This window comes from Apodemus sylvaticus, chromosome 1, assembly GCF_947179515.1.
Source record: "Apodemus sylvaticus chromosome 1, mApoSyl1.1, whole genome shotgun sequence".
Classification (NCBI taxonomy): Eukaryota; Metazoa; Chordata; class Mammalia; order Rodentia; family Muridae; genus Apodemus; species Apodemus sylvaticus.
The window spans coordinates 59738189-59762171 of NC_067472.1; the positions used below are offsets into that span (position 1 = coordinate 59738189).

Here is a 23983-nt window from a genome sequence, read left to right on the forward strand (position 1 = left end):
TGGACCAGCTCAGAAACACTGTCTCTGCTATGGGCCATTTCAGGAGCACAGGCGTTGCCATGGTTACCCAGGGTTTCCTTCCCTGCCTTTCCACACCAAGAGGAAAACACCTGGAGACTGCAACTCCTCGGGTGTCTGTGATACCCCCTAAATACATAGAGAAGAGATGTAGACCTTAGAGCAGTGGTTCTTAACCTGTGGGTCGCACCCCCTGGGGTTGATGAATGACCCTTTCCAGGGAACGCATATCAGACATCCCGCATATCACATATTTACATTAAAATTCCTACTGAAAAGAATTTTATGGTTGGGGGGTGGTCATCACAACATGAGAAACTGTATTAAAGGGTCGCTGGGCTCCCTCCTTTGAGAACTGTGCCTTCTAGTGGTGTGATTGTCCTCCCGTGCCTAAGGAGTGAGGGGCTGCAAGCAGCCCCTCTTGGAGCCTGCCCTAGCCCACTCCTCAGGGCAGTGTGGGCAGGGATCAAGATGTGTGTGAGTGATGCTGGAGCTGGGTGTTCAGAGCTATCCTCTTTATAGAAATCTCTACAGACCTCACTGTTCCGGCGGCGCCTGGGGGCCCGCGCAGCCTATGAAGTCCTCACCTCTAGGGCAGGGCCAGCTGGAGCCACCCCTGAGTTGTGAGTGTCGGGTGGGGTCCTCTCCCATGACAATATGGTCTTTTGCTTCTGAGAAGGGGAGCAGGGTGCTCATTAGGGGTTTCCTAAGCAGCCCTGCTGGCTGGCGCCAGACTGGATATTCCACTGGGAGCTGTAGGAGCTGCCAAGCCCTTGGTGCATCCATTATCTTGTTTACCCTTGCCTGTTAGCCCCCTTTGTCTAAGGCAAGTGCCACACCGCCAGGTGGGCAGAGAAAGGAGGGCAGACAGCTCCGGTGTGCCCCTGACATTCAGCGGCAGCCGTCCCTGTCTAAGGGGGCATCTCGAGGGGACTGCAGCTCATGGTGGAGGTTCACCGAGGCTCCTTTTCCATGTAGCCGGGTGGACACATGGCTGGAGGAACTGGCACTGACTGTTTCTCACTAGGGTGGGGTTTCTTTGCCACAGAGCTGGGGTCAATCCTGAGAACTTCCTGCGAGTGCTTGAGAAAACCCAGTTGAGCCAACACCACAAACAAGCCATCATGCAGGTCGCTGCCCTCCCCGGGGTCTTCCTCAGCTCCTGTCGGGTGGGGTGGGTTGTCAGGCCAGTGCTTACTGCTGACACTCGGGTGGGGCTCAGGCATCCCTCCCCCCATTGCTGGTGGCCAACCCGGCCTTCCTTCCACAGAAGGTGCAGTCCTATGAAGGCCGCCCGATGCTGGCCGATGAGTTCCAGAAACTCTTCGATGAGGTTGACAAAGGTGTGGTCAAAGAGGTAAGTAGGTCTGGCCTGTGCCATCTGCCCAGCCTGGGGCCACCAAGGCTAGTGGTGTCTCTAAAGACCACTGCCAGGACTTGCCTGCCCTGAATCCCCAGTTTGGGACTGGCAATGGGAATCCTTTGGCTGGTGAATTCCTTGAATGAAGACATTTACTATTCAGAGAAATGGCCTGGGCGAGCCTGACCCAGAGGAACATTCCACGGCATTTCTCTGTCTCAGACAAACTCTTCTATTTCCCTGGGAGGTCTAAGGCTGGCTGTCCCAAGGCCTTTGCCTTTCATTCTTGGTGCTTGTGGCCGGTCCCCTGGGGGCCTTGGCTTCCATTTCAGACCCAGCCAGAGGACAAGAATGCTGGCATGTTCCAATGTGGGTGACTGGAGTGGGCAGCCTTGCCAGGCGTAGCTCAGTATCTCAGGCAGGCAGAGGGACTGCTGCTCCTGCCAGCCGGCCCTGAGAGGACCAAGGTGGATCCTGAGCCGGCACAGACTGGGATGGGGTCTGATGTGTCCTGCTGCTCGAAGCCTTGACAGTTCCACTGCTGTGCGACCCGGCTGCTCAGCCTGACTTAGACTCAGCCACATAGCAACAGCATTTAATGTCTCATGTCCTGGGCTGGAAACCGCAGATCTGGAGATGTCACAGTCCCAGCGCCTCCCAGCACCTCTCCTTGTGGCTGGCCCACGGTAGCTTCTCCCTGTGTCTGCATATAGTTGTTATCTGTGTGTATGTCCCCAAACCTTCTTCTTACAAGGGCATAGGCATGTGGAAGAAGACCCCCTCCCCAACCTTTCACATAGCCACCTCTGGAAAAGAAAGGCACTGTCTACAAATGCATCACATTCTGAAGGGGGGGTGTTGAGTGTGGGGATTCTGTGGAGAATGATCAGCTCACCCTGTCAGCTGTTCTGGGAGAGTTGTCAGCTTATGTGGCCTCAGTTCCCCATCACAGGTGGATGTCTTAAAACCATGTTCTTCTCAGGCCTCTTGAGGCCTTCTGGAGGCGTGCATTTGGTGCTCTTGTCCTTGGGGGTGTCACTTCTGCCCCCACCTTGGGCACAGGAGTCTGATGACAGTGATGCCGTCAGCCCTCTGCTTGGGCCAGGTGGGCTTTGAGGTGTCAGTGACTTGGGGCAGGCAATGCTGTTGGCCGCAGGCTGCCGCGATTATGAATGAGCCTCATGGGACTAGGGGAGGCTCTGCTACCGGTGATGGTTCCCAGCCTGGGTAGGAGGTCTGCTGCCTCAGGAGCTGCTCTCGGAGGCCATGTGAGCCAGGCATGCCTTTCCCAGGTACAGCCAGACCTGGGCAGGAGAGCAGTTACCCAGTAGTGCCTGCCGTGCTACCCAGGTTCTCCCTGGGCTGCTGCTTGCCAGCTTCTGGGGAACAGGGGAGAGGGTAGGCTCAGGCTGGGAACAGCCTAGCACGTGAGCCCTATGCCCCCCTCTGTCCCGCTTTCCCGGCTACTTTTTGGATTCTTTGAGACGGGGTCTCTCTTTGTAGCCATAGCTGGCCATGAACTCAATGTGCAGCCCTGGTTGGCGTCACACACTCATAGAAACTCACGGTGTTTGATTCTGAGTGCTGGGCTTAGAGGCACGCATGGCCATGTTTGGCTCTCCCAGCTGCTTAACTGCTCTGTGGAGGGCATGCTCTTCTGGTGGCCCAAGTTCTGAAGCTCAGGACTGGGGTTTGAGACACGTGTTCAAATCTGGAAAGTTTTGAGTCACAGATTCTTTCCTTGTTGTTACCTCACGCTTCCCTCCAAAACCAAGTGCAGTGAGCACTGTACTTCAGCTACTGAGGTTGTGCTACTTGGAGGCCGCTAACATCAGGGGCAGGGTTTGACTCAGCCCCTTCAGAGAGGTGCCCTGGGATAGGGTGGCGCCTCTGAGCACGGAGCCAGGTACATGCTGATGGGTGCAGAGGAGGCACCATAAGGCTTGCAAGAAGGGTAGTAACCACTGTGGCTATGAGACAAGAATGGGAAAATCCCCCCTCTGCCCTCCCCAGCAGCATCCTCTGTCACGTGGAACCCGTGGATTCAGCTCGCAGTGCCACAGGTGCGTGTGGCTAGGTTCGGCTAAGTTTGAACAGGATGGCGGTGCTGAACGGTGTTAGCAAGCTTCCAGTCAGGCAGAGCCACAAAGGAAATGTAAACAAGGCCCCCTCCCTACAAGGAAGTCTTAGGCGTGATGAAAGACTTGCTGTAGAGGAGGAAGAAGAGCTCAGGCCTCTGTGGAGAAGTGTTGTTCATACTCCTGTGAAGAAGGAGACCCAGACTTCTGGGAACAGACTGACTCTGGTCTGCCTGAGCCAGTGCTGGTCTGTGGGCTATTGGCAAGTGAAAGCAACCACCCTGGGTGCTCCAGGGGCCAGGCTGTCTGCAGCAGAGGTCAGGGTGTGCAGAGCCCTTAGGGCCCTCCGGGCAGGCAGCCCTGGTGCACTGGCGCACATGTCAGCAGGTCAGGCTGCAGCTCTGGGGTACCAGGAGGACTGCATGCTGGATGCTGACAGGAACTGTATTCACAGTGGACTGGTGTTGCTGGTGAGTCGGAGCTGAGAAGTAGTGACTGCTTGTCAAGGACCCTCCCCAGAGGCGTCACTCTGTTCAACATGTCCCACATTTTCTATGGGGCATTCATTACCTCGTGTAGCTGTAGGCATTGGCTTATACCTGACATGGAGTTTGTGACATTTGGGATCTTCCCATTTAAACCACTCTTGGTGATGAACTCTCGTCCCGGCACCCCTCTAGTGGCCATTCTTTGCTGGGAGCTATCACCAGAACTGTGGCTTTGACAGTCACTGAGGAAGTCAGTTTTATCATTGGAACTTACTGTTTGTTATGTGTGAGGGCAGTCTCTCCGCTGGGGGCATGAGGAGCATTCTCTCTGCCACCTTAGGTTGGACTCACAGGGATTCAGGCTTTTCCCACGGTTCACTGCAGAGGTCCTGCTGCAGCCACGGTCCATGCTAGTTTCAAACCTGCCTCAGAAAATGCTGGGTCTCCTGAGGCTGCCCCCACTGCTGTCCACTCTGGCTGGCCACAGAGCACCTCTGTTTGCTACTGTGTTGGCCTAGAACTTGGTGAGCCATCTCTAGGAATGTTTTAAATATAATTTTTTTAATTTTAAGATTTATTTTTAATTAATGTATGTGTATGCATCTGACATTAGATCTCTCTGAGCTCTGGTTACCAATAGTTGTGACCCACTCTGTCAGATGTGGATGCTTGGAACCGAACTTGAGTCCTCTGTAAGCGTAGTATGTGCTCTTAATTTCTGAGCCATTTCTCCAGCCTCTTAAGTTACTTTTGTTAAGTGCTTTACCTGCAGGTATGTCTATGTACCATGTGTGTACAATACCTGCAGAGGCCAGAAGAGGGCATCAGATGCCCTAGAACTGCTGGTACAGAATTTGTGAGCTGTCACGTGGGTGCTGGGAATTGAACATGGGTCCTCTGGAAGAGCAGCAAATATTCTTAACTGATGAGCTGTCTCTCCAGCTCAAGATTTATTTTTTAAGTATATGAGTGATTTGTCCACATATATGTATGTGTACCACTTGCATGCCTGGTCCCTGCGAAGGGCAGAAGAGGGCATTGGGTCACCTGGGACTGGAGTTATAGATGGCTGTGAAACACTGTATGGGTGCTGGGAACTGAGCCCAGATCCTCTGCAAAAGCAGCAAGTGTTCTTAATTACCAAACCCTCTCTCTGGCTCCCAGGCATGCGTGTTTGGCTATTTCTTCTGTGTACCACATGTGTGCCTGGTGCCTGCAGAGGCTGTAAGAGTGTTGTATTGCCTGGGACAGGAGTTATAGATGGTTGTGAACCACTGTGTGTGTATACTGGGAATGGGTCCTCTGGAAGCAGCCTGTCCTCTTAACCATGAATCTTTGCAGTCCCCCAAGCATACATTTCAAATGACTGATGTGACGCAGTTTACACTCAGGTCAGTAGGCATTCAGATCATTCTAGCTAGGTGCTATAAAGGTCATGGCAACTAGCTTCTCATGCATGAAACTGAGAATGTATGTGTGTTTGGGATTACTTCTGAGGCTAGATAGGGCAGGGCAGGAATATATCATCCCAGAACAGGGGGCGGGCCATGTGCCTCACCATGGCTCTAAGGGTGTGGGTTCTCTTTGCAGCGCCCACCAAAGCCCCAGTACCAGTCTCCATTTCTGCAGACTGCCCAGTTCATCTTCAGCCACCCCTACTTCGACTACCTGGGAAGCCTCATTGCTCTGGGAAACCTCTTGTCTATTTGTGTGAGTTGGGGCTCACCCTGCGGTGCTGTGAGAGGCTCTCTCCTGCACCCCTCCTTCCAGCTCAGTGCAGGTGTGTCCTGCAGCCAGCCTTCCCTCCTGATCCCTGCCCTGGGGCTGGCCACCATGGTTAGGCTGTCCTTCATTCTGGCTTGCAGGTGTTCCTGGTGCTGGACTCAGACCTGCTGCCCGGGGAACGTGATGACTTTGTCCTGGGGGTGAGCTCAGGGGCTGCTGGACTGTGGAGCTGTCAGCTCTGCCAGGGGCTGAGCAGTGAGCAGTATGGGGATGGAGACAGGGTGGCTGGCCAGAGCAGTGATGCTCTCCCTGGGGTGGAGGCTCTGGTTATACAGGAGGGAGCCCGTCAAGGAAGATGGCCTCTCCCAGGAAGGAAACACAAGTAGCTCCTCCTTTAAAGTAGGTCAAGTGGATGCACACACACACACACATACACACACACACACATGTACACACCCCAGAGCAAGGGGAGGTGCTCTACACTACTCCCCAGGAATAATACTGTTCTATTCTGAGATGTCAGCCTCTGCTAAAACACTGACAGAATCTAACCTGAGATTGATAGTGGAATTCAAAGTGGAAAGCCTCAGTTCCCAAGGAATTTGACAGAAGCTTCTGCAATCTCAGGGAGCGCCTGCCCGGAGTGTGCTTTTTCTGTGTCTGTTGGCTAGGGAGGCCTAGGTCAAGGATGTGCGTCCTTGGGGTCTGCGTGGACCTGAGAAGGACAGAACAAGAAGCACAAATGCTAGTAGTGCCTTAGATGGGGGACAGGGAGAGGGCGAGGGGAGCAGAAGGGCAGCAGGGGAGGTATGTGTGGGGGCACAGGATACTCTGATCATAGGCCTTGGTGTCCTGGGGCCAGCATGGGGATACAGCAGTGAAGCTGGCTCTGGGCTTTTCTGCCTCTTCAGATCCTTGACTGCATCTTCATCTTGTACTATCTGCTGGAGCTGCTGTTCAAGGTGTTCTCGCTGGGCCTGCGTGGCTACCTGTCCTACCATTGCAACGTGTTTGATGGCCTCCTCACCATCATCCTGCTGGTAAAGTCCATGCAAGCTGTGGTACCTGTCCCAGTAGCTCTGTGAGCCTGGCTGGCAGCTCTGCCTGGGTCCCTTGGGTGTATAGCGTGGCACAGATAGATCAGAAAGTATAGTGGACTACCCAGGAGTAAGTGGGGCTCCTGGCTCGAGGGACCTGTGATGAAGTACATGATGGGGTGTGGGAATTGTCCCCATTGTCTGTGAGTGTTGTAGGGGCTGGACTGCCACTTTTCATCCTGAGGGAGGCCCCGCAGGCCCAGAGCTATCACTACCAACCCGCCCTTGGCACCATCATCCAATGCCACTGGTTCATAGCGCAACCTTGGTATGGGCAACTGAGGGTTAGGGGTCTCAGCTACCCAAGGTGCCCTTAGGACCCTGCTTGCTTGGAGTAAGGGGTTCACACTTGGTATAGATGTGACAGCAGTGACCTCAAGTGACATTTTGAGAGCCAGTAGCCCCCTGGGGACATGCACAGAGAAAGTTATTTGAGCCAGACCTTTTGGTCCATCTCCGACAAAGTGGCTTCCCCAGTCCTGATTCCTGAAACCAGGGTATTCTGGCTGCTGGAAGTCTAACATCTGGATGTAAGAGGCCGGGCGTGAGCTCTGCGTTCCACTGCATGCTGGACCCAAGTCTTAGGATGCTGTTGCAGGCTGCCTGGGCTGGCACTGCTGGAGGTGCCACATGGGCTGGCACTGCTGGACAATGCCCCCTCTCTCTGTGGTTCAGGTTTTGGAGATTTCTACCCTGGCTGTATACCAATTGCCGCACTCAGGATGGTATGTGATTGCAGAGAACCCGGGGACATAACCTGGGCAGTGACCTGTCTCACTGCGCCCAGGTGAGAGATTTCTAGGACCACATTGGGGTTCCTGGCTGCCGGCATGGCCCACCCTACCAGTAAGGCTGTTGGACTGTGGGCTGTGTCTGCTCAGCATGGGGGGGACATGTGGAAGTGGACACCATTCCTCCTTCAGGCTGTCCCCTTTGCAGTGGCTTGGTGGGCAGTGGTTGTGTTCCCTGTAAGGTAGTCTAACAGGTGGCCGTGTCCCCTCTTCCCCGTCATCTCCACTGTGGGACATGAGGCCCAACTCAGGTCTGTAGTATGGGGCAATCCCCGTGCTGGCACCTGCCTAGCGTGTGGCATTGGCTCATCCCTCGTGCTTTGTGTCTGTCCACCTCCACGTTTTGTAAAATGGTGTCCCTGGGGCTCTGGCTTCCTGAAGTGTTAAGGCAGTTTGAGCCCACAGGCCTCTATTCTTACCTTATGGAGAGACTCCTGGGTAGGGCCCCAGGACCCTTGGCACAGCCAGTGGTGCTAGGCTTGTGCCTGTGCCTCTGTGGGTGAGGCTGCCTGTAGCAAGGTGATGCATGAGGTTGTTGTGAGGGATTCCTGGGAGCTAAGACTTGCCTAGCACAGGCCCAGGGCCACTTATGTCCACTCTGAATCCCTACCCTGCCTTATTGGCACAGTTGGGAGAGGCTTCAGAGGGCTGGGGGGGCGGGCTGGATTGGCCTGCAGAGTTGTCTCTGGCTGCCTGCTGGGATGGCCTGGAGATGGGCAGGGACAGTCCACCCCTGCGCCAGGCAGGAGCCAGGTGACAGCGGCAACCTTGTTTCTGAGTCAAGCCCCTCTCAAGCTTTGGCCCATCACCTCAGGAGTTGAGGGAGTGACAGTCGGGGTGAGGATGGCTTGTGTTTAGATAGGAATTGAGGGTACAGAGAAGCCACGGGGATGCTGGAGTGGAATGGCAGCCACAGAGTTGGGAGACAGGACTGGGCCATGGGATAGGGGATGGGTCAGGAGAGGCTCCAGGTGAGACAGGGTCAGTGAAGGGACAGGGCCAAAGGTCAGGGAGTAGATTGGGGTTAGGACAAGCTTCCTATCAGCTCTTCAGGAACTGAGCTTGACAGGTCAGGGTCCTGGGCAGTGGATACTATCTCTGCCTTCATGCTATGGGGCTGTTCTGGGAGGTGTGGCCCTGGCTGTGGCTGGGGCGGGAAGAATGACAGTAGCTGTGGCTGTGGCTGCCTGGACACTGGGTGTGAGTAGGGTATGGCCAGGCTCAGCGCCCCACCTCCTGGGAGCTTTTCCTGCCTGGTGTCCATACAGTGCCTGTCGCTGTCTCTTCACCCCGCAGCCTTGTTTCCTAGCCCCTCTGCTCCCCCAGACCTCCTAACGCGGCTCCTGTGCCTCCCTAGGAAGCCCGAGCAGTATGGCCCGCTGTCGCTGTGGGACATGACTCGGCTGGTGAACACACTGATTGTGTTTCGCTTCCTGCGCATCATCCCCAACATAAAGGTGTGTTTCCCGTCATGGTCTGGGGCCGGGATACTCAGCATCAGGGCCCTTCGGAGCACACCTCAGCCCCCTTGGCATTCCTAAGTTGCTGGGGTGGGGCCACTGGATCAAGAACCCAGACATCCATTTCTGTCACATAGGTGCAAATCAGTCTTCGTGGGCCAGCAGGCAGAGGGTGGCCACAGGGTGTGGGATGCCAGGCTCTGTCAAAAGGACCTGTGACACAACACCCACAGGAGGCTGGGGATATTCGGAGAATATGTGAGCATGTATGCAGGTGTGGTGTATGTGAAGGTGTGTGTGTGTGCATGTGTGTGTGTGTGTGTTTAGGGTTTTCTACATTTGGGTGTTGATGTGCACAGAATGGATGTGTATGAGTGGCTGCAGGGTGTAATGGGTGTAGGTGTATAGATGGATAGCTTTAGGTGGGCATCCAAGTGTATCTTGGATGTGTGTGGATGGCTATAGAGTTGCTGGTCCATTCTGTCCTACTACTCAGGATGAGAGAGAGAGAGAGTGTGTGTGTGTGTGTGTGTGTGTGTGTGTGTGTGAGAGAGAGAGAGAGAGAGAGTGAGTAAGTATGTGTGGGGGTGTAGGGGGGCACTGTTGTCCCTGGGGCAGAAACAGTCAGTCTGAATCCCCTTCTTACCCACAGCCCATGGCTATGGTAGCCAGCACCATCCTGGGCCTAATCCAGAACTTGAGGGCATTTGGTGGGATCCTGGTGGTAAGTCCTGGGGCTCTGGTGGTGTCCTGGGCGGGCTGGCTTTGTGGAGTCAAGTGGGGTATGCTTGGCCTGCTGCTCTGGCAAGGAGGCCCACAGCAACGGAGGATGTTAGACTTGGTTGGCTCCTTCCTTCCACAGAGGACCTGGGGTTGCTGCCTTCACTCTGTGCCAGGGTCCTTGTGTTAACCGTCTAGTCCCTTACGACCCCTCGGTTATGTTTCACAGTGAGAAGCAGAGAGGAAATTGGGCCCCCATGGGCCCCAGCTTGAGAGTTTGGGGGATACTCTGTCATAGACATACTTTGGGGCTTGTAACCATGTGTGCCAGATAGACCCTGACATGTGCCTGGGCATCCATTGGGGGCAGAGGGCCTGGTCTGTCCTCTGTGGTAGAAAGGGCCTGGTCTGTCCTCTGTGGTAGAAAGGGCCTGGTCTGTCCTCTGTGGTAGAAAGGGCCTGGTCTGTCCTGTGCGGTAGCAGGCTTGCCACTGGAGAACCTGGGCAGCACCAAAGATCCCCCGGAGAGCTGCCTGGTGCTTCTGGCCTCTTCAGCTTCCATCTTTAGGGCATAGGTGTCCCTGAGCCCCACCGCCTCACACCCTTCAGCCTCAACCTGGCCTTGTGGCTGCACTGATGTCCGCTTCTCCTCCCCTCCCCCATAGGTGGCATACTATGTGTTTGCCATGATTGGGATCAGCCTGTTCCGAGGTGTCATCGTGCCTCCTGGGAACAGCAGGTGAGGGGCTGCCTGAGGACATTAGCCCGTGGGCGTGCCAGTGGGCCCTCCCTGCTAAACATTTCTTGTAGGTGTCTTGCCTCTGGTGTCCTAAGCACAGCCCCCCCCATACACACACACACACTCAGGTTCAAGGCTGTTACATCGCTGGGGTGGGATTGGGGGTGCAGTGCCTTCTTGAGAACCTGGAGCCCAGAGTTCCAGGGATGGGAGCCCCTTGGGTCATATCATACATTCTCCCCGGGTGGGTAGGTGGTGGTGTCTCTTTTTGCCTTTTCTCCTGGAGCCTGAGTTGATGTTGGGCTGGGAAATGGGGCAGTGCTCAGCCGTGCGGACCCCTGGCTGCAGCTGTTAACCAGGGGCCATTGCGTCTTCAGCCTGGATCCGGATAACAGCTCAGCTCTGTGTGGAAGCTTTGAGCAGCTAGGGTACTGGCCCAACAACTTTGACGACTTTGCTGTAAGTCCTCTGCCTTGTTCCCAGGTCCAGCTCACCTGGGACTCCCCCTCTGCCTTGCCCCAGTCCCCGTTCTCTGGTTTCCCCTCTCCCTTGTCTCTGGACCCTCCTGGACCCCACCTCTGCCGTCCCCTAGGCTGCTCTGATCACACTGTGGAACCTGATGGTGGTGAACAATTGGCAGGTGATCCTGGAGGCCTATAAGCGCTACTCGGGCCCGTAAGTCTCCGCCCCAGTACTGGCTATGAGCTGGACACCACACCAGAGGCCCAGGGCCTGCACTGAGAAGCAGCCCAGTTGCTGACCCTGGAAGGTTGGCCAGGCTGTCTCCTGGCAGGCTTTAACCTTCATCCACGCTACACCGGGAGACAGCCAGGGCCCCAGGCTTCTGCACCCTGGTGTGCAAGTGTGGTTCAAAATAAATGGTATATGATTGATGACCTGGGTACGGGGAGGTGTTCTATAGGGTAGAGTTCCAGGGGACAGTCAGGTGACTCATTTATCTCATAGCTGGAGCTCAGCAGAGGGGCCTGGGTTTAAGTCCGACTTGTACCTCATGCTAGGCTTTCTCTGGTGGTTCTGGCTGTTCTAAACCCTGTGGTCACGGGGCATTACTACACTATATACTGTAGCATTAGCAGCAGGGTCTAATGAGGCCCCATTGATGTATATTATAGCTGTTTGTCTTTCTGGAATGCTCTTGTCCCACTCATCATGGGTCTTGGTCTCCTTGTCCTTTACAGGTGGTCCATGGTGTATTTCGTGCTGTGGTGGTTGGTGTCCTCTGTCATCTGGGTCAACCTGTTTCTGGCTCTGCTTCTGGAGGTACCAGCTGCCCTGTCCAGGCCTGAGATTGCCTACTGAGTGGTTTAGAGTTTTGGTGGGAGAGCCATGCTAGCCAAGACTACAGGCTGAAGGGAGCCTGGTGGAACCTCAGGCCTGCTTGCTCTGCTGGTCTGTGGGCTTCTTAGGACCCCAAGCCGGCTTAAGGGTGAAGTGGGCACCTTACTGTTCCAGGGGTGTGGGTCTCACAGGCTCTGCCTCCAGTTGTCTGGAGTGGGCTACTCTCCATAGTGACTGTACTGTGACTGCAAACTGGGCAATGGGGGCTCCGAAGCTGGTATCACGTGGGCGCTGACACCCTTCCTCCCTCCTGCTCCAGAACTTTCTCCACAGATGGGACCCTCAGGGTCATAAGCAGATCCTTGTTGGGACCAAGCAGACCACCTACCAGATGTCAGTGGAGCTCATGTTCAGGTGCGGTGTGGGCTTGGGAGTGTCTCCTGTCCACGGACCTTGTGGAGAGGGGTGTGCAGGGAGGAAGGCCTTCTGGCCGGGGTTCCTCTCTCACCCAGTCGTCTGGACTGCTACTGAGCTGGCAGAGATGTTCACAGCAAGATGGTGGGCACTTCTGCTTCTGTCAGGGACTTGGACTGCACTGTGCTTGGGATCCAGCACGTGGAAGGGACTAGCTTTCTTCCACTGTCTTATAGCTTCTGGTTGGAACCAGATGGTCTCCTCTTGTGACATTGTCTTAGTCAGGGTTTCTATTCCTGCACAAACATCATGACCAAGGAGCAAGCTGGGAAGGAAAGGGTTTATTGAGCTTACACTTCCACGTTGCAGTTCATCACTAAAGGAAGTCGGGACTGGAACTCAAGCAGGTCCGGAAGCAGGAGCTGATGCAGAGGCCATGGAGGGATGCCACTTACTGACTTGCTTCCCCTGGCTTGCTCAGCCTGCTCTCTTATAGAACCCAAGAGTACCAGCCCAGAGGTGGCACCACCCACAAGGGGCCCTCCACCCTTGATCACTAATTGAGAAAATGCGCCATAGCTGGGTCTTATGTAGGCATTTCCCCAACTGAAGCTCCTTCCTCTGTGATAACTCCAGCCTGTGTCAAGTTGACACAAAAGCCAGCCAGTACAGACATCATGGAGTGTGTCCTCTGCTTGTATAGAGAATGGCTGTCATCCAGGGCCATCTTTCCTGAGCCCCATTTTCTTTCACTAGTGTTGGCTGTGTACAGTCAGCTGTAGCCACACCAGTTGGTGTGAGAAGGGCTCTCTAGGCTTCCGGGCTTTTCACTTAATTCTTTTTGATGTGGGTGCCACACACACGCTCTACAAAGAATCCCTCCTTAGCCCTCTCTAGTATGCTTAGCAATGCACCCAAAGGTTTCTAGCATCTCTGTCTCCCCAAGGCAGGACCTACTTGTCTAATGTCCCCAGGTCCCTGCTACTGCTTGTTTTGAAAGTGTCTCCTGGTTGGGAACTCAGACTGGGCACCTGCAGGCCTTATCTGCTGATTTTGGTTTGGTTTTTCAAGACAGGGTTTCTCTGTGTAGCCTTGGCTGTGCTGGAACTCACTCTGTAAACCAGGCTGGCCTCGAACTCAGAAATCTACCTGCCTCTGCCTCCCAAGTGCTGGGGTTAAAGGTGTGCGCTGCCACTGCCCGGCTTTATCCCCTGATTTTTCTTACAGTCTCTGAGGCGGAGGCCCGCCCTTCTGAAGCTTTTCCTGACTGTTCCTACCCTGCAGGGATATCCTAGAAGAACCCAAGGAGGAGGAGCTGATGGAGAAGCTACACAAGCACCCACACTTGCATCTGTGCAGGTGACATCTGAGTGGCCTCCTAGCTGGGGTGACAGGACAGAGATGCTGGCCTAGGCCCATGCTGTGGAGGCAGCAGCTGGTCGAGACTGAGCAAGAAAAGATGGTGCCTGGCACAGACCACTCGGGGACAGACCACGCGGGGACAGACCACTCAGGGACAGACCACTCGGGGATAGACAGATGGAGGCTGGGAGAAGGACTCATCCCCCCCGTGACTGCTCAGCAGTACCCACCGTGCATTCTCCGTAGCCTTGGCAGACCTTGGCAGACCGGTAATCGGCACCACAGGGCAGTGTTTCTTCATTTGCTGCTTCTCCAAGCTGCCTTGGTGAGGCTCGCTAAGGAGAGAGAGTGATTTCCAAGGACTTCCAAAGCCAGGAAGCAAGAAGGCCTCAGCTCCCCTTGTTACCCACAAACTTAGGTGTGCCTTCAGCATCGGTGGCATTTGTGAACCCAAGCCTGCACAGGACAGTGGTTTCCAGGGCATCGGGGTTGATGTCACTTGTGACGTCACCTCTTCGTTTCAGTGTCCATGGATGTGATGGGGGTGTTCCGGGGGGGTCACCATGTCAATCATTTTCTGTTTCATAAAGAATGAGATTGTTCTCACTCTCACCTCTTTTCTGCTTCGGGGTTGTTGGGTGGAGTATTTAGGCTGCGGGCTACACAAGAGTGCCAGGTCGTGAGGTGTGAGCTCCCACCTGTGATGAGAAACAGCCCTTAGTGACACACACAGGCTTGTAAGCCCAAGGTGACCCTTGTTGTTTGTCCTCAAGGTTTGTGGCAGAGGAGCTGCGGCAGGAGGGATAGACTCGGCACTGAGACGAACCTTTGGATCCTCATTTCAGTGCAGCTCTGGGGGGGTTGGTGGAGGAGTTTCTTGGGGGTCTTCCAAGCTTTGGGCTGGCAATAATGTCTGCCTTGGGCCCTGACACCAAATGGGGGCCTGGGACTTACTGTTTGTAGACTACGGGCTCCTGGGCGTGTCTGTGGTATGGGAGAGGAACCTGGGGGAGCATGATTGAGGGGGTTAGGAAAGCCAGGAAGGCAGTGCTCAGGCTGGAGTGCTGTAGAGTCCTTGGGCTCCCAGCACCCAAGGAGTGGCTTAGGAGACTTAGTCATTTTGCTGACACCCTCAATGTGATACCCACAATGTCAATGTGGGCCCTTTAGGACTTCTGAAAACAGTTTGGGACCTGCCCCTCAGCAAGCTGCCTTCCTGGAAGGTAGATTAGAGCCACACCAATTGTCATGAGCTGAGCCAGTTTCTTGTGTGATGGCTGTTCCTTGACCCCAACTGCTAAGCCTCAAGCGCCACCTACTGGCGAGATGGGCTCTGCCTCGCTCTCCCGGCCTGGAGGCCTGGAGGCCTGAGGCACCCTTCAGCTGAGCACTGGGCTTGAGTTGTTAGACGTGTCAAGTACACACTGCGAGCTGATGAGGGGACCTGAGGAGACATGGAGACCACATCTACCTGGAGATCTTAGCCTGCCCCACGAGTGCTTACAACTTGAACACTGAAAATTGTCATTTTCTACACCGGACACCTTGGGGCAGAAACTGCCACCAGGGGCTCCTGCAAATCCCTGACACCCAATCCCAGGCCATACTGGAAGCATTGCCTAGACTTGCTTGTCTGTGTAGCTCTGTCTCCCTGTCTTTCGGGACCCCTCCTGGCCAGACCTGGGACCTGCTAGATCCTTTGAAGAACAGCCAGTGCTCTTAATTGTTGAGCCATCTCTCCAGCCTAGTTTCTTCTAGGTTCAGCCCTACACAGTGGATTTTTCTGGTTTCTTCTTTCTCCCAGTGGTTGCCAGTCTCTTTAATGTATGTCTTTGAGCAATTTCCAGGACAGTTAGCCAGTGACCACTAGCTGCTGGTTCCTGTTACCGCCCATCCCACTGGCAGAGCTGTCCCACACTGCCCTGGCTCAGCTCTTGCCCTGGGGGGCACACAGTAGCTCCCCCCCATAACCTTGAGAACCTTTATTTGTCTAGATCAGCAGTTTTCATCCTTGGAGTTGTATATCAGACATCCTATATATCAGATATTTGCATTATGATTCATAAATAATAGTAAAAAGTTATGAGGTAGCAACAAAATTAATTTTATGGTGTGTGTGTGGGGGGGGCTGTCACCTCAATGTGAGGAATCTTAGTAGGGATGTTGAGAACCACCAGTCCAGCTCTTTGGTCAGAAGCACCAACACTATGACAGCGAGGCGCCGACTGCTTTGTTGCTGTGAGATTACATGTAAATCACTTGCTTTTCTAAATACTGGCCAGAAGGGTGTGGGGCACACACCTTTAATCCTAATATTTGGGAGGCAGAGACAGGTGGACCTCTGTGTGTTGCCATCCTGGTCTACATACTACGTTCTAGGACATCCTGGGCTACAGAGTGTGGTTCCATCTCAATCAGAACAAACCCCACTGTGGGAGAAGAGCTGGACTTGTGTGTTTTCTTATTTCATTCTCTGCTGCTGTATTGTTTGACACGGGCTCTCTGTGGGGCTCCCGGCAGCCCTCTCTCAGTACCCCACCGCAGAGATCATGGGTTAGCTTTGACCCCTGGTCTGAGTTTCCTGAGAGCTAGTAGTAATCCATCCTGACCATGTTAACAGTGCAGTCGCCCTCTGACTGGGTACTCAGCCATGGGCTTGACTCCTGATCATAACATATAATATTTTATATTATATAAACAACATAACATATTTGAAGACTGTGAATGTGCCCAAATCTTGCTGCTGTTCTGGGATGCGTGTAAGTAGCACTATGGTGAGCTTTAGTTGTCATCCAGATGTGGTTTAAAGTGTCACTTCTACAGTTGCTGTCTTTGGGTGGGGCCATCCTGGAACCATACCCTAGGGCTACTGAGATGCCTGTAACTCTGGGGCCCACAAGAGAACCCCTCCACAAGGAGGTGACCAAAAGTAGTCATCTCTTGGGGAGACAAGGATGGAGAGAGGGGTGTGGGTGTCTCGTGTTCTGGGCCTGGTGCCTGGTCATTTATTTGGCTTTCTTACATGTGGTACATTAGCGTGACAGAAGGGGAGCCAGAGAGGTACTGGGTGGTACTGAGTCCACTGCTGAGGTGGAGGTGGAGACCCAGTCACCCTGGGCAAGGATGGTGGAGTGTGGGTGAACAGGGCCTTGAACAGAGGTAATGGCAGGAGAGTGTTGGGGTAGTAGCTAGGTGGGGTCAGGGTGATCTACTGTGTGTGTGTGTGTGTGTGTGTGTGTGTGTGTGCGCGCGGAGCTGATGCCCTCCTCCTGTAGGGGGCTGGCTGGGATCCAGGACTGACGCCTGATCTGTGGCTGGGGCCCAGGAGCGGGGTGTTTGATGTGGTCTCAGTCTGCTCCTCCTAGGAGTGGGCTCTTGTCCCTAGTGCAGCCCAGATTGAGTTTCCAGCCTTGGAGATAATTGGTGGTTTTTATTCACAGGTTAGAACAGCACCTTGCTTCAGAAAGGAAGCTTGTGGGGCTTGGGCACACCACTACTCTTAAAAGTTAGAGGGGGCGTGGGGCTCGGGTGCCGCGCCTCACATCAAAGTGGCCAGCAGAAGCTGGGGGGCAGCAGGCGGGCATCACCCTGCCCTCTAATCACACTTTGGGGGCCTGAGCTTTTCTTCTGGGTCATTCAGTCAGAGCCTCACCAGGCAGGAGTGCGGCACACACCTGTGGGGCACCTGGCTGCCTCCTGCCCTCCAGCAGTTGGCTAATCCACGCAGGGACCGGGGCCCCAGCAGCACCTGTCCCTCGGTGAGCCAGGCCTGCCTCCCTGCCTCCTTGGCCCCAATCCTTTGGCCTTTAATGGGAGGTGGGGGTTCTCACATAACCCGGGGCTGGTCTTGTACTCACCCTGTTCCTGATGGTGACCACCAGACCCAGATTGTGTAGTTCTGGGACCAAATCCAGGGCATCATGTGTGCCAGACAAGAACCCCAGTCCCAGCTGCAGACAGTTCTTTGAGCATAGCTGGGAGGTGCATTTCCTTCTGCAGTGGACAGGCCAAGAACGCTGCCTAACTGAACCTCGGCCCAAGGCCTGGCACTCACCAGGAGGACTAGATGGACATAGTTCTGGGCCCTGCCTCAAAGCTTCTGATTATAATGGTAGAGGAGGGGCTGTTCCTAGAGGCCTCCCTCCTTCCCCCTCTTTGCCTCTCCTTATTTTTAGCCAACAGGAGGAACGTCTACAGTTGCTCTTGGTTTTATGCTCAAAAGCAGTCTTGAAGGGGCACAGTTAACTCAGGTTCTCCACAGCTCAGTGCTCACAAAAGGTCTGCTTGGGTAGTGGATTCAGGGAAGAGCAGTACCCTGGTGCTATTGTAGTCCCCTCCCTACTGAGTTGGGACATGTGCCTTGGCCAACTGGGTTCTAGCAGGAAACCCCCCTCTCCATGTAGAACCTGGTTGGAGCATGTCATATGCAGGGCCAGAGAGGGACTCCTACGAGTTTCTGGGCAGAACTTGAGTGCCATAGTTAACCACTACCTGAAGCTGCATGTATGAGGTGGTCAAGGTCTGGGCCCTGTTTCTTCCTGCCTTGGTCTTAGATATGCAGAGCATGTCTCCCGTCTGTCCTTCTTCCGGAGGAAGTGGTAGGTGGTGAGAAAGCCCAACTTCCTGCAGGGCAGCTCCTGAGTTTCTAGGTCTTGGTAATGAGTGGTCTGTTAGCTTCCCTGATGTTGGTCGGGAGGGGCTCCCAGAGACTGGATACGGGTGGGTAAGAAGGCCCTGGAGTGGCTAAACCTTCTTCTGGGGCCCACTGTCTCCTCAGCGCCTACCTAGGGCTGGGAGCCATTAGGACCCAATTGTTGTGCTTAGAGCCCAGGATTGGTCAGGCTGATGGGCTCTGCTGCAGGGGTTACCTACCCACTCTGCCTCGTGGTCTTGCATGAGTTCTGCTTGCCACTGAAGAGAACAAGGGCCAATCCTGGGCGGAGTTGGGGGAGGCACCTCTCGCACTTCGGGATGGCAATTCTGGACCAACAGCTTCCTTAGACCCAGAGCATCCTTTCCTTTGGAGACCCCTGAGAAACCAAAACCACTGTTTTTCAGATAGGGAAATTGAGGCCAGAGAGAGGAGGGGCTGCTTCTGCTGCTGTGTGGCCTAGATAGGTTGGGCCCTGGGCTTTTGTTACGGCTGATCCGTGGTGGTCTCACCAAACTCAGGCTGGCTGCAGGATGCAAGAGGCTCCCCTTCCCCCTGGTGACAAGCATGGTGGCTCATGATGGTAGACAGCCTGCCCCTAAGGGCCTCAGCTCTGTGTAAGGCATCAATTTTTAATCCCATTACACCATTTTTTTTTTTAAAAAAAAAATCATATCCAGTGCTTGAGATGAAATCCTTTATGCATAGCCAGGTGCATGGTCAGTGTGAATGCCGGCCATTTGTTATTACTAAATGAATAAGACTCTGGTGTATTGATAATGAGCACAGGAACATTTGTGTGTGTGTGTGTGTGTGTGTGCTTCATGTGTATGAGTGCATGTGTGTACATGTATGTTGTATGTGCATGTGGAAGCCAGAGGATAACCTCCGATGTCTACTCCTCAGGAGCCATCTACCTTGTTTGTGAGACAGGGTCTCCTACTGGCCTAGAACTCAACAAGTAGGCATTCCGTCCATGTACTGGGATTACATTACTTATTTTAACATGGATTCTGGGGTTGGACTCAAGTCCTCAGACTCGCCAGTAAGTACCGTACTGTCTAAGTTATATTTCCCCAGCCCTGCAAGGCTCTTGCCAAGACCTGAAGCTGTTGCCTCTCTCCTCTGTACCTCCTGGCACCCCTCCCCACCCCCCACACACCTTTCAGGGCACCTGCACTGGTGGGAGGTGGTTTGGGGCAGAGGCCTTGCTTCCCAAGGATGAAGATGGCAGGTGTTGACAAGCTGCCTTTGGGAACTTGGGCTTCTCCCCATGCCTGATGAGACACTGATGTGGTGCCTGTCTGTCCCCAGACCTACCGGACACCCATCTTCTCTCTTGATGCCTTTGTTGGGTCTTAGGATAATTCATCTCTATATCTTTGCTCTCCCCTTCCCCAAATCTGGGAAGCCACAGGAGTTCTCATCACTGATGGCAGCCCAGGGAACCTAGCTTAGCCCGCACTCACCTCTGCTGCTGTGGCATCCCTGTTGTTCTTGGGCTTAGTGTTGGAGGACACCCCTCCCCCATCCCTTAACATTCTCTGGTGGATTAGGGGCCTGAGAACCAGGATCTGGTGTTGATCCATTTATTCTGTTCAGTCTCTTTTTAAAAAGAGTGTATAGGTGTTTTGCCTGAATGTATGTCTGTACCACGTGTGCACAGTGTCCTTGGAGACCAGTTGTAAGGCACAATGTAGCTGTTGGATCGCTAACCCAGCTTCACTGGATCTAAACCAGTGATAGATCTCAACTGCAGAGCTGTCTCTCCAGCCCCAGATCTTTAGCTGTTTGAAGGGATGCCTGGAGGAGCCGCAGCTTATGTTCTGATGGAAACAATCTGATATATATATATATATATATATATATATTGTGTGTGTGTGTGTGTGTGTGTGTGTGTGTGTTGGAGTGGGGGTAAGAGCACGTGCTCTCCACATGTGTGTGGGAATCTGAGACAACCTTTTGGCAGTCAGTCCTCAGCCTTCTGTCTGTCTGTGGTCAGGTCTCTTGTTTGAGGCACTGAGAGCAGCATGCTCTAGGCTGGACAGCCACAGACTTCCTGCCGCTTCTCTTGGCCTCCTATCTCTCAGCAGGAGTGCTGTTATCACAGACACACATCTGGCTTGCGTTTTTCTTTATTATTTTTAGCATGGGTTCCTTGGATAGAACTCAGATCATCAGAGTTACAATGGCAAGTGTTTTTACCTTCTGAGCCATCTTGCAGCGATGTGAGCTATGGAGGTGAGCCTGCTCGGCCTCCCCTGACAGTGGACCTGGAGGCCCCTGGGCCTGGACTTGTGTTTCTCAGTGTTGTAAATCACTTCACAATACACTCCAAGTACCTAGAAAAATGAGATATTTGAAGAAATGAATACCACCTCCCCTAAATCCTACCCCTACAGTGATAATGTACGAGTCAGAACATTCTGGGTAGGACAGAGGTGAGGGTCAAAGCTTAGACTCAGGCACTTTTCTAACCCAGGCTTCAGGCCTTTGCACACCCACAGGATCCCAGGCTCTGTCTTGGAACTGTTTTTAGATTGGCCGGAAACACCACCAGGGTGTGTGCACTCGAGAGCAGTTCAGTGATGGGATCCCCTGGCAACCTGATGCACTGTCCTGTGTGTGATTCCTAAGGGACAGGTGGGCTCACATCTGTCATCCCAGCACTCAGGAGGTGGAAGCAGGAAGTTGTGGATCTCAAGAGTGAGTTCCAAGCCAGTTTGAGCAACATGAGACCTTTACTCAATAGTAATATAAAGAATAATTACCACTTTATAAAAATATAGTTTTAAGAGTAGGCAGTGGCTGTCGTATAGTATCTGTGTGGGCCCAGGGCCACAGGGGAACTGTGGATACTGTGTGCATGTAAGGGTGTTGGAGATACCATTTGGTTTTCTTGTCTGGGATTCCTGGCCCCTAGGGATTCTCCATAAGTGTTGCAGCAGGGTTCTTGTCTGTCTGCTGGCCTGTGGTGTTGGAACAGCTTCTGTCTGGCTCTTAGCTTAGCTAGGGCTTAGCCTGCTTGCTTGTTTATGGGCCTGAGGTGACCCAGCGACTTCATGAGCTTCACACTAGTAACATGTAGATACCTCCTGGGAAGCTGCTTCTCCTAGCAGAGCTGTGTGTGGCAGGCATGGCCATGTGTGTCATCTGTTCCAGGTGCTTCAGCCCCAGGGAAGCAACCCATGGTAGAAGACGACCAAGCCACTGCGAGGTTCGCCCTGCAGCCGCTGTGAACGTGGGAGTTGTCTTGGGCCCTAAGCTTTAATATCCATCAGAACTTGTGAACAGATTTCTGGACCTCACCCTCGATTTTGGGCTCATAAGCCTGGGTGGGGAGTCTCTGTGCTAAACTGCTTCCTGTGATGTACAAGTCTGGAGATGCACTCTGAGAATGGCCATGCCTCTCCTTCTCCACCCCCAGAGACCTTCAAAAGTGCCTGAGTCCTAATCCCTAAGCACTGTGTGACTTTGCCTGGGGAAAGGATCTGCAGAAGTATTTAAGAAATCTTGAGGTGGAGTCACAGTGGGTATAGGGTCAGCCTCGGATTGACTGGCATCCCTGTGAGGGGAGACAGAAGAGCCCTGTGGAAATGAAGGTGGACATCAAGTGATACAGGTATGTCTCGAGGGAGGCCTGGGAATCTGCAAGCCAGAGCCAAGGAAGGCTCCTCCCCGGGCTCTTTGGAGGGGTGGGGCCCGGATGCCAGCACCGATGCCTGGCTTTGCATGCTGTGAAGGGAGACAGTCTGGTCTGAGTACCCCAGTCCGTGGTGGCCGTCACAGAGACGTGAGGCAGCTCAGCCCTCTGTGGGTGAGCATCTCACGCTGATGATGGACCCTAGGCCACCAGGCTCCTGAGGTGGGACTGGAAGTCAGTAGGGCCAGAGTGGCTTAAATGACAGTTTCTGACTGTCTCTGCGTAGTGATCCAGGGAAGCAGGTTCTGTCCATGTTGGCTTGTCACCTTGTTCTGAAATGACACCATTGGAAGCTAGCTGAGCTGGGCTAGGGATGCCAGTGGGCTGCCCTGAGCTGGAGGGGTTCACAAGCAGGCACATACTGGATGGTCCTCACCGCTACCTTCTTAAGGTGGGGATTGTTCTAACCATTGTTGGTTGATCAGCCTCTGGGATCTGTGGACCTCAGATAGGTTAGTAGGTAGGTAGATAGACAGACAGACAGACAGATAGAACTACTTAATAGTGATTCTTAGGAGAGAGTATCTGGAGATTTCTCCAGGCCAGGACACTATCTGGGTCCTTCTTCCACTGCTTCTGTTTCTTTGTGTATAAGTTAGGATTGACCTGACTGACCTCTAGACCCGTAGGCACTCTGGAGACCTCAGCTCCTAAGAAAGGCTTTGTCTGGTATGTAGCATCTTTGGAAAATGGCTTTCAGAAGCCTGGTGTGACAGGGTGGCAAGGAAGGGGCTGCATTTCTCATGGGCTCTTGGCCAGTGGGAATCTGGCTCTCTATTTGTCACGCAGTTTGGGGGCTCTCTGACAGTACCTCCTTCGCCTCTACATCTGTACAAGGGTGCTCCGTCCTGTGCTCACCTGTCTCCATGAGCGTTCTAAGCAGTGTCCCTCCCCCAGGTGAGGTGTGCACTGTGGCAGCTGGAATCTGTGTGCAGATCCAGATGCCACTGATGTCTGAGGCCCCCATGGGGCCTGCGGTGGGCTGCTGTCACCGGCACCTTGTAAACCCACAGGACGTCCAGAATTGGCTTGGGTAACGGGATGTGTGTCCTTCATAGGGTCCAGCTGGTAGTATGAACTGGTGCCCAGAGATGTTTTGCATACAGGTGAGGGCCTGTGACAGGCACAGATTGTCCAGGAAATAGGAGTTCCAGGCCAGGGTACCGGAAATCCCTGGTCTTCCCAGCAGGGGGCAGCAGAGCTCCAGCGGCAGTGAGTGGCTCCTGTCCTGTACCTCACCTCCCTTCACTAAGGCTAGGCTGGTGGTTACCCAAATGATCTTCCTTACTGTTTTCATAAAGGCTTTCTTCTCAACTGGAAACTTTCTTTGATTCCAAGGCCCACGTGCATTGTCCTCTCTACTGTGCCCCCCCTTGCCCATCTTAATGCATGTGTAGATCTTCTGGCCTAAGGGACCCAGAAGACTATGTAGGGCTGGAGTGTGTCTCCGGGGCTGTCCTAGGGCCACAGTCAGCACTGTCTGAGTGCGCTGCAGCTGACCTCAGTAGATATGCAGACCATTCCTGCCTCCTCTCCCGGCCTGGGTTGCCCCTTGGTGTTCTTCTTGTCTGATGTGGTGTGTATTTAGGGGTTCTCTGCCATGGGCTTTCTCTGGCTAGAATGCGAGCCCCACCAGGATAGAGGTGTATTTTGCTTTTGTCCAAGTCCCAGGTGCTCAGGAAGGGACTGGTATATAGGAAGATGCCCGGGAGGTGTATGATGGGCAGACTGATGGGTGGAGAAATGAGTGGGTGTCCACTCCTGGGCCAGCCTCGTGGTCTCCACTGTGCCTGTGAGCTGCCAAAGGGGTCCAGTTTGGGGTACAAATCTGGCCATGTTCAGACATACCCTCTGTCCTCTATGGACATTGAAGAAGGTAGAAGGTACCAAAACCTGAATGGGGAAATGGTTGACCTTGGGCTGGGCCAGTGTTGGAGTAGACTCTGGGGTGATGGTGCCCAGAGAGGGGACTCTGTCATGTGCAGATCAATGTGCACACATGATTATCCTCATTTCTGTTTGACAGGAAGGAACTGGGGCTCCGACCTTTATTGACACCTTCCCCACATTAACATCCC

General features: G+C 53.8%; 1 protein-coding gene across 1 annotated transcript in view; it reads left to right on the top strand.

The window, feature by feature from the left end:
* Tpcn2 (two pore segment channel 2) overlaps positions 1-14157 on the top strand; it is a 31283-nt gene extending 17126 nt beyond the window's left edge. Inside the window, exons 11-25 of the mRNA XM_052194313.1 lie at positions 541-641; positions 1067-1148; positions 1289-1375; positions 5535-5654; positions 5810-5869; positions 6581-6709; positions 7442-7491; positions 8915-9014; positions 9670-9741; positions 10403-10476; positions 10854-10935; positions 11069-11151; positions 11676-11757; positions 12095-12189; positions 13474-14157. Coding sequence (XP_052050273.1) covers positions 541-641; positions 1067-1148; positions 1289-1375; positions 5535-5654; positions 5810-5869; positions 6581-6709; positions 7442-7491; positions 8915-9014; positions 9670-9741; positions 10403-10476; positions 10854-10935; positions 11069-11151; positions 11676-11757; positions 12095-12189; positions 13474-13552 — 1296 coding nt within the window. The 3' untranslated portion in view covers positions 13553-14157. The remainder of the gene's footprint in view (positions 1-540; positions 642-1066; positions 1149-1288; positions 1376-5534; positions 5655-5809; positions 5870-6580; positions 6710-7441; positions 7492-8914; positions 9015-9669; positions 9742-10402; positions 10477-10853; positions 10936-11068; positions 11152-11675; positions 11758-12094; positions 12190-13473) is intronic.
* The last annotated feature ends 9826 nt before the right edge of the window (positions 14158-23983 follow it).